The sequence below is a fragment of the Cryptomeria japonica genome, chromosome 3, assembly GCF_030272615.1.
Source record: "Cryptomeria japonica chromosome 3, Sugi_1.0, whole genome shotgun sequence".
Taxonomy (NCBI): Eukaryota; Viridiplantae; Streptophyta; class Pinopsida; order Cupressales; family Cupressaceae; genus Cryptomeria; species Cryptomeria japonica.
In genome coordinates, this window is record NC_081407.1 from 772,939,557 (window position 1) to 772,949,210 (window position 9,654).

General features: G+C 37.1%; 1 protein-coding gene across 1 annotated transcript; it reads right to left on the reverse strand.

The window, feature by feature from the left end:
• Positions 1-222: 222 nt before the first annotated feature.
• Positions 223-9,345, reverse strand: LOC131033905 (uncharacterized). Its single transcript, XM_057965211.2, has 3 exons — positions 8,621-9,345; positions 1,518-5,266; positions 223-1,383 (listed from the first exon to the last, which is right to left on the reverse strand). The coding sequence occupies exons 1-3, from the start codon at positions 9,266-9,268 to the stop codon at positions 750-752; spliced, it is 5,031 nt and encodes a 1,676-aa protein (XP_057821194.2). The 5' UTR covers positions 9,269-9,345; the 3' UTR covers positions 223-749.
• Between the last annotated feature and the right edge of the window lie 309 nt (positions 9,346-9,654).

Genomic DNA, 9,654 nt, shown 5'->3' on the forward strand with positions numbered 1-9,654 from the left:
GTGATGTCTATTACAAAAATCAGAATGCACTTTTGACTGTATTTATTAATTAATTGAAAATTAAAAAAAAATTACATTCTGATTTTCAATTAATTAATAAATACTAAAAAAAATACATTCTATCCTGACATTGGCAATTTGCTAACAAAAATTACTTTACAAAACCAATACTTGAAAATCAAATCAAAGAACTCTCAATTATAAGCATATAAAGATCTCTATTTAATTTCATCGAATCTAAAAGTGAGAATACACAATCAGAGCTAAAAACAACTGCTTGATAAACCTGTGTATTTGTTCATAGAGTCATAAATTTTATGGCTAAAAACAAAAGTGAAAATTTGTAACGGTCATATTTCTTAGTCGAGGGATCCATGATTGTCTATTCAAAATCCTCAATTAACTTCCGACTTCAGAAAATCATACCAGTAATAAACCCAATGCAAACTGCATTTTAGTTGTATAGCTGCTTTGAAGACCCGACTTAACCAGTACTAAAGAAGGTCGTCAAGACCAGCAAGGCCGGTGTCATTGCTCGAGGCAAGATCAGAACTGCCATCGATGTCAACATCACTATTTCCCTCAGCAGGCTTTCCTCCAACCACAGCTTTGCAATCTGGGCATTTTGAGTTTTGCATTGGCCCACCGCATTCCCCCACAACATAGAAATGACCGTTTGGGCATTTATACCAGTCCCCTCTTCCTCCCAACTCCTTTGTCATAACATCCATGATCTCTTCCTCCAACAGTTATCCACTCTCCAGATTTCTTTTCACTTCTTCAGTTTTTAAATGACCAGGATTTTTCTCCAGAATAATTTCGCAAATTTCCAACCCTGTTTTATAGTCATCTTGCCAAGAACAGCAAACTAACACCAACTGCAACAGTGACTCAATTGCTAAATCATTTTCAGCTTCAGCACTTTGTTCATTGCTGTCATTGAAATTGAGATTATTGATAATGGAAGCATATCTTGTGATTAGTTTTGGAAGCTTCTCTTGGATCACAGCTTTATAGGAACTGCATTCCAAAATGAAGGAAAGCTGCTCTGTGGCCACCTTATAATTCTTTAATCCACAATAAGCTCTAGCCATACCCAGACGAGCTTCAAGCAACCGTGGATTGTGCTGGAATGCTTTAGTGAACTGTTCAATTGCTTTGTGATAAGATTCTCCCTTAAACGTTTTGTTTCCTTGCTGATAAGATTTTTCCTTCAACATATTGTTTCCTTCCTGACAAGATTTTTCCTTCAACATTTTGTTTCCTTCCTTGAGTTTTTCAAATCCTAGAACTATCTTCCTGACTTCTTCAATCTGCTGCAGTCTCACCTTCACAATGTTTGAGTATCGCAATGATCTTCTGATAGGCGTTCTACATTCAGGACTGTGAAATGCACACCATTATGCAAACAACATGCATGTTAATTGTCTTTTAAGTATCTACAAAAATTGCAAAACAAAACAAATGAAAACAGAAGTTTTGAATAGAGAAATGGAAACTACATAATTATAACCAACCATTGTTTTAGCTTAACAGAAACTGCGCCAAGCTCAGCTTCAAGGACTCTGTCGTCCATATCCATCCATGCATCAAGTCCGCTTACTTCAAATCCATGCCCACAGTCTATAAGCTGGACGAATCTATCTGAGGATTTATATTCCTGCAAAGTAATGTGCGTAATGACATCGACATGATTAGGATGGCAAACCCTGCAAAGGTTGGGGCAAGGTTCCCCACAAAAGCCTATACATGTGTGCCCACAGCTTAGAATTTCCTGGCATGGCTCGTCACATGGAGGTCTTGAGCAGGTTTCATAGCAGAGATGATCACAAGTATAGTGTTGGCAATTCCATTCGCATTTTTCCCTGCAGAGAATGCATAATTTTCCACATGGGTGTGTACAACGACTGTGTAAGCACCATTTCTCGCAAGGATGCATGCACGGTGGACATATTTCTGAACAGCTAGCCATGCATTGGTGACCACAGGGCAGATCCCTGGAGCATCTTTCTTTGCAGGGAATGTGAGAAGTGCCTTGCTTACATGCCCCACAAGTCCCTCTGCATATATGCTCACAACCGGGGCTTAGAACGTTACTACAAGGTTCTTTACAGGAGAAGGTAGCTGGGTTTTCAGAGCAATGCATAGTTGCCTTATGGCCACAAGGCAAATCCTTCACTAATAACTCCATGCACGGTGGACAGGGGCGTCCACATTTTGACGAGCATAGATGACCACAATCAAATCTAACTTCACATGGCTGAATGCAGAGGGCATCCTCGACAGGACTAGAGCAATGGAGAACCAATTGATGGCCACATTTAGGAATAACTTTGGGTACTGGCACCCTGCATGGAGGGCAATCTTCAGGGAAGTGGCAAATCTCTGTGCACTGATGATCGCATGCGTTCTCAAATTTGTTAGGACAAGGCTTGGGGCAAATTATTATATCGTGCTTTGAGGGGTGACACCTCCATGGGCAGGCATGGCCACACTTCAACTGATATTCACAGGGCCTGCTACAACCTCCATCTTGTACTAACCTGAAATCTTCAGCTTTTGAAACTTTTGTTTCTGTTTCTGGATGGTTTTGACAGGCCAGTGAAAGTGCAGGTCCAATGGAGTTAGCACTCCCCAGTTTCTGAATAACCGATTCCCATAGAGAGCTTTTAGAGGCTAAAAGCTCTGCGTTTCCAAAGATGTATAACCCCATTTTAGCTCTTGACAAAGCCACACACACTCTGTTTGAAACTTTCAGAAACCCAATATTTCCCTTCGATCCTCCCACCCCAATTATTTTGTTGCTCCTTACAAGAGATAATATGATAATTTTGCATTCCTCTCCCTGATAATCATCCACGGAGCTAACTCTAGGAGTCTTCATTGTTTGAGAGTCCATCCTCTCTAGTTTAGTCCGACTAAGAATTCGCTGCTTGAGATTTTTCTGAATCTCACTCATCTGACCGTTATACATAGTCAGAATTGTTATGTCGCTGTTTTCATAACCTTGTCTTAGAAGATAAAGGCAAAATTCCACAATCAGTAAGGCTTCCTTCAAATTTACCTTGCTGCTGGCCTCACTTGTCTCAGACTCCATAGCTTTATGATCCAAGAAAAAGGCATTGGTTTGAATGCCTTTAATATTCTCAAAAATTTTAACGCTGTCATGATCTTGCAAGGAGGGATAGAGGTCTGATATCAATACAGAGATTGAAGGCCTCATTCTTCTTTGACATCGAAGAGCCACATGCTCCACCCCACCCTTTATCAATCGCTCAAAGAGAGATATCTCCAGCTTGTGCTTGGTAGCTAATTCATACTCTGCAACAGAAGGACGTAATTGCAAGTGATCTCCCAACAGAATGAGATGTTTGGTGAAGGATCCAATACATGGCAAAATGCTTGCCTCTAAAACCTCAGCAGCCTCTTCTATTATAACTATTTCTGCTCTCAGGGCCTGAAGAATGTCATAAGTTTTAGCAGCTGCAGTGGTTGTCATACCTATCACATTGGCTTTTCTTAAAATATGGACAGAGATCTCATTATCCACCTGTTGGAGCTGACTACATACATTCTTATAAGCCTCCGTTAAATGCTGAAATTCCTCCTTGGCTTTTTCCCGAATTTGGTCTAACCAGTATCGAAGAAGCTTCTTTCTTGAATTTTCAGGTAAACTCCACTCATCCTTGGAACATAAAATTTCGTCCAAGAAAACTTCTTTGGAACATTCATCTGCTGGCATTACCCCCGCAGCACTAGCAGTAGCATCTTCATCTGCTGCCAATGCCTTCTCAGTACTACTAGTAGCATATTCATCTGTTGCAATTAAACCCTCCTCAGCATTAGCATTATCTCTACATTCTTCCACAGTACAGAAGTTATCACTAGCATGTTCAACAGATTCAGAGGGCTCCTCGGGCTCGTCTGCAAGTGAAGAGAATGTATTGCATGTGGTCAGAGCCATGGTTTCCACAACCTTTTGCTTCCCTTTACTCTGGCTTCTCCTCTGCTCAGCTTGCTCTGCAATCTCTTCTAACAACAGTTTTTGTAGGTTGTGACATATTTCATCATTAGGATCAAGGGACCGAATGCACTGCTCTAAGGACATGTCCCTCGGCAATCTCTTGGAGACATGTTGTTGGTTCATAAGGCCCGAACAGCGTTGAATCTTCTGCTGCAAGTTGTTTCTAGTGTGCACAAGTTCTCTTTGCCTGGAGTAAAGCCATGGGGGAATGATAATTTTACGTTTGAGCTCCTTCAAGGTTCGTTTCTGCATAATTTCATTAGAAGACCTACTTCCAAGTCGAACTATATTCGGTTCAATGGAGAAAATGGATTCAAGAAATTGATCCAGTGCATGGTTTGTATAACAGATCACCAGTATAGGACCCCGCTTCACATTAGAAAGCAGAATGGTAGCAATCTTCAAGCCAACGTAGGTTTTCCCAGTACCAGGAGGGCCCTGAATAAGAGCCAACCTTTTTGTGATGCCCTGTTTCACAGCTTCCATCTGGCTCTCATCGAGGCTACAATCCCACTGAGGCCATACTTCTCTCAAAATTGGAACAGTAGCCGTTCCCAAGCATCTACTGATGTTTGGAAATGCACAGTGGAAATCATAGGCATCCTTATGTTTCCTGCGTTGCACATAATAAGGTTCCAAGACATGGGGTTGCAATGACAACAAATGCTCCGTGAAAGGAAGCTCTTCCATTTCAGGCCTTTGAAGACATTTCAAAACATGGTGATAGGCTTCAAAATAGGCTGCAGAGGACTCAATCATTTCATATGTTTTGTCAATTTGTAAATCCACAGGCCCCCCTTCGTTGCTTTGAATGAGCTTCAAAACAAGAATTCCATTTTCATGTTGTTCCTTGACAATTCCCCATAAATAGGTAATGAATCCATCACAGGACATGCAGAGCAGTGAACCAAACAGCAGTCGTTTTAGTAAACTCCAGTTAACCACCTTCTTAGAGATTTTAAATGATATGCAATGCTCCACACCCTCATTCCCCACCTGTAATCGCAAGAGTTTTACTTTTTTATACCTTCTTATGTTGCTTGGGATTAAATCCATGCGGAAATCCTGAATAGCGCGCCTTAGTGATGCAAAGCAATCTTCACGGATCAAATGAAACTGTGTTGACAGATATTCGACCACGCTATTATAACTCTCACAGACCCGATTAATCGGTACTTTCTTGGGACGAGGGCAAGCTATTTCCACCTCCCTTGGTATTATAGCACACGTTCTAATAGATTCCTGTCCATATCCAACCAGAGATAAAATTCAAGTGTCAAGAAATACCACGACAACACCGGCCACAATAGTTTTGCTTCAGTCCATAATTCGATAGCTAAGCAATTCATTCTAATAACGTGAAACCATACATCATAACTAAACATAGTAAATCATCTGCAACTGAGCTGTTACAGTACACGTGGGTATCATTAATATGTAATTAATTCATCTTGACGATGGATTTCATCATGGAACATGTTCCATTATCCAAAATTTTGATGAAAAAACCGATTACATCTGACAAACTAACAAATTAATTTTCGATGGACTAAAATTTTCATGCATTTAATTTGGGTACCATGTTAGTTAAATAGATGTCATTAATAAAAATAAGTGCACACTAGCTATGAGAAATTTGGTTCTCAGAATATCATCATCTCTCTGATCTATTTGGGTTTATTTGCCATTACTAATGTTTTTAGGGTTTTATTTTTTTCTCTTCTATTTTCAGAGCAACTTTTTTAACACTAATTCAATGTTTGACCATTTTAAAGGAAATCATTCAATTCATCTCGAGTTAAGCCTGCAAAGGAGCATATCAAAGCCATTATAAAATCAGGTGATTGTTTCTAGGAGTTCCTAGATCTCAAGAGCTAATCTAGAAAAATATCAAGTTCATATTTCACATTATCATTCGATTCATCTTAGTTAAATCTTTGATATTTAAGTTAATATTTGGTATGAGGTTATAATGACTTTGATATGCTCTTTTGCAGGCTTAAATATTTAAGGTCAATGATAAAAGTCCTAGATGTATGGTTTTTTATACCAATTCTACAAAGCTTTTTGGTGGGTTTTTAAATTGGTCTAGTTTCAGATTTTGAAAATACTTTACATAATAATTTCTTAGGTTCAAATATTATAAGATATTATTAGTATTATTTGTTTTAGATAAAGTTTTAAGATCTAATTTGCAATGACATAAGATTAAATATTATCATAAATTGAAGATTCAAAAAATTACTAAGGAAAATACGGAGAAATTTTTAAGTTCCTTAACATTATCTTTTCTTTTTGAGATCTCCCCTTCCATTCTCTTATGGTATATATTGCAACACATGAAAGAAAAATTATTTATTGAATTACCAAAACTCTTTTATTGATTGATAATTTGTGTATGTATAATAAAGTGTTGACTTATTTCTACTTCTCATGTTGGGCTCCCTCTAAAGCATTCTATTACAAACTCACTAAATTACTTCATAATTCATTTTGGGTCAATGCTAAGTAAACTTGGGTCACCCGTTGCTTCATGTATGTATAGAAAGTTAAATACATGGCTCCATAGAACTTGAGATCAATTTCACATTGTTTAAAATTTGAATCTAATTATAATCAAAATAAAAAAATTTATTTCATAGCTACATTATTCTGGATTTAACTGCGTAGATAAACATTTCGGATCAGACTCTATGATCCATCATTAGGGAAACGAAGTATGAGAAGAGAGAAAATAGAGAGATTTAGCAGACCAAGATACTTAAATAGATGGGGGAATTTGGAGCCTCAAGACCTAAAGGCACACGAACTAATAAAAATGCTAAATAAATTCCAAAAAAAATAGTTAATAAGAAAAACTAGAGAAGAAGATAAACAAAGAAAAAAGAAAAGATGGGTATGCAATGACAAGAAACAAAAGAACAAAAAATAAGAGAAAAGGATGGTGAAATTTTAGATAAGAATTTCAACAATCCTCTTTAATAAAAATAAAGAACAAAATAAATAAAAAATGAAATTAAGATAAAAAGGAGGAACAAAAGAATTAAATTAAATAATACAATATATAATAAAGGATGAGAAACCAATCCAAAAGAAAAGGAAGAAAAATAAGAAGGAAAGAAAGAGAAAGATTCAAACGAAAATTTTATAAAAGGAAACAAATAAATTAAAATAAGAAAATAAAAAGTGGGGGAAGGAAAATAGAATTAAGGAAAAGAAAAGATTAAACAATAAGAACAAGAAAATAAACTCAAGAAATAGAAAGCAACAATAACATTAAATAAAATAAGACAAGAAAATTCAAAAGGAAGACATAAAAGGAAGTTAAAAAATAAAGGAAAAAAAGGGTCAAAAAGAAAAGAAAAAGAATAATAAAAGATAACAAAATTAAAAGAGGAGATAAAAGGAAAGTACAAAGGAATAAGAATAAAGTATAGGGAAGTAAGAGAATAAAAACAATTATAGAAACAAGAAAAAGAGGGAAATAAACGTGGGGGTTCAAAATTAAAGGAAAGAAAGGAAAAATATAAGAAATAAGATAAAAATAAAGTAAAGAAAGAGAACAATAAAGGAAGAAAAAATGGAAGAGAAAAAAGCGCAAAGGAAGAAAAACAAGAAGCAAAGAACCCTAAGGAAGAACAACCTAAGAAAGAAAGGAAACCAAGGAAGGGAGAAAAAGAGCCAATAGGGGAAAAGGATCAACAAAGACCAAGAGCAAGTGAGGGACAATGCTGGAAAGAAGGGGAAAAAATTGCAAGGGGAAGGGAAGAAGAAGGGGCACAATACCAAGAGGAGGAAATAGAATGGGAAGGGGGGAGGAGGGAAGGAATAAAAATAGAAGGAAGGAAAGAGAAATGCAAGGGGAGACCTAAGAAAGATGGGAAGAAACAAACTAGAGGAAAAGGAGGAGGAACACAAGGAGAAGTGGAGAGGAGAGACAAGAAGGATAAAGAGAAGCAGAACAAGAAGGAAAGAAAGAGAAAATCAAGGCAAAACGGTAAGGAGAGACAAGAGGAGATTGAAAAGAGGAAGGGGACCTAGAGAGGGGAATGTTTAGAATAGTTTAAGTGATTTAACAAAGGAAGCCAGGAGAAGCCTAAGCTCCAACCATCATCTCGATTTAGATTAGAGGGGTGATTATGGATTTCAATGGTCTCTATGAACTTCCTTCTATAGTAATTTTCTTCTTTGACTAAGATTTGTGTATCTTCTAAGGAGATGTGATGCTTAGTCTTAAAAGAGTGCTCTACAAGGACAGATTTTAAGATTTGCTCATGTTTTATATCTACACAATAATTATTTTTTTATATCAAAAAATAATAAAATACATTTATTTGTAATGTATTCAAACTTCAAAATTATATTATACACTGTATCCCAACTCTTAAGTATATTTTTTTTATGAGTATATATATATATACTCTTTCTTTTTAGCTCTGGTTTGCAGTTCTCATCTATGCCTTTAATGCTTTAAACACCTAATTTGGTCAATTCTACTTTTCTTCTAGATCTATAAATCTATCTGCTAGCTTTTGAAAGAAACTTGTTAATCTAAAATTCTGTTAGATGCTTAGATTAAGTAACCACAGATCTCACCTGAGAAGCCTCTTCCGACTTTGCAAGAAATTGAAGCCGTTTCAATCTATCTCGATATTCCATAAGCTTCAAAAACTCAGAACAGATTTCACGCTTCTCATCATCATCACGAAGCCCATCCAATGCTTCTTTAAGAGCCTCCACTCCAGCAAACTTCCACCCATCTTCAGTTCGGCTCTGCAACTCATGGTAAAGATGAAGAAATGGCCATATATCCTTCGCCTTGGGTTGGACTATGTTTGCAACATGGGCTTGAATCTGCGCAAGAAACGCAGACCCCACAAACGCCCCATAAATTCTATTTGTATCGTGTTTCTGTAAACTACCCCTCATGTCATCTCTCGTCACGAGCTTAGCTAACTTGAGTACAATATCAAAGGATAGAGAGTGGTTATCTACAATCTGTGAGAGAGCATGGAGGCCTTCATCTGAACTGAGATAAGAAATGAGATGGGTTGTGAGAGTTGGATCTTGATCGTTTAGCCATCTCTCAATTTGAGCTGCAGATTGGAGGCGAGCTGTGGAGATATCACAGTTGCCCCAGGTTGCGGATTTCCAGTTAGTATTTCTTCTGTTTGCGCTATTTCTATTCCACTCCATGTTGCTCTTGAATGGCTGGTGCCTGCGCTCGGACTCTGAACCAGACATGAAGATTTTCCGGCAGTGACACGATGCATACAACTAAAAGAAATCCAATTAACTCCTGTTCATAACCCAGAAAGAGAATGCTAATATGCTCCTAGTTATATGACAAACTACCTATTAAAGCTAAGCTTAAATACAAGTTAAATGTCCATAATGAGGAATAAAAGCTTTACTCAAGAATGAAGAAACCATTTGTTCCTAACGAATAAAAGCTTTACCTAAGAATGAAGAAACCATTTGTTCCTAACGAATAAAAGCTTTACCTAAGAATGAAGAAACCATTTGTTCCTAACCCAGAAAGAGAAATAGGCGAAACAAATGTCAGGAACAAGAGTTGCGCCGTTCCAAAGTGTTCCACTGCACTGAAAAGACAGATTTAGGCGTAGTAT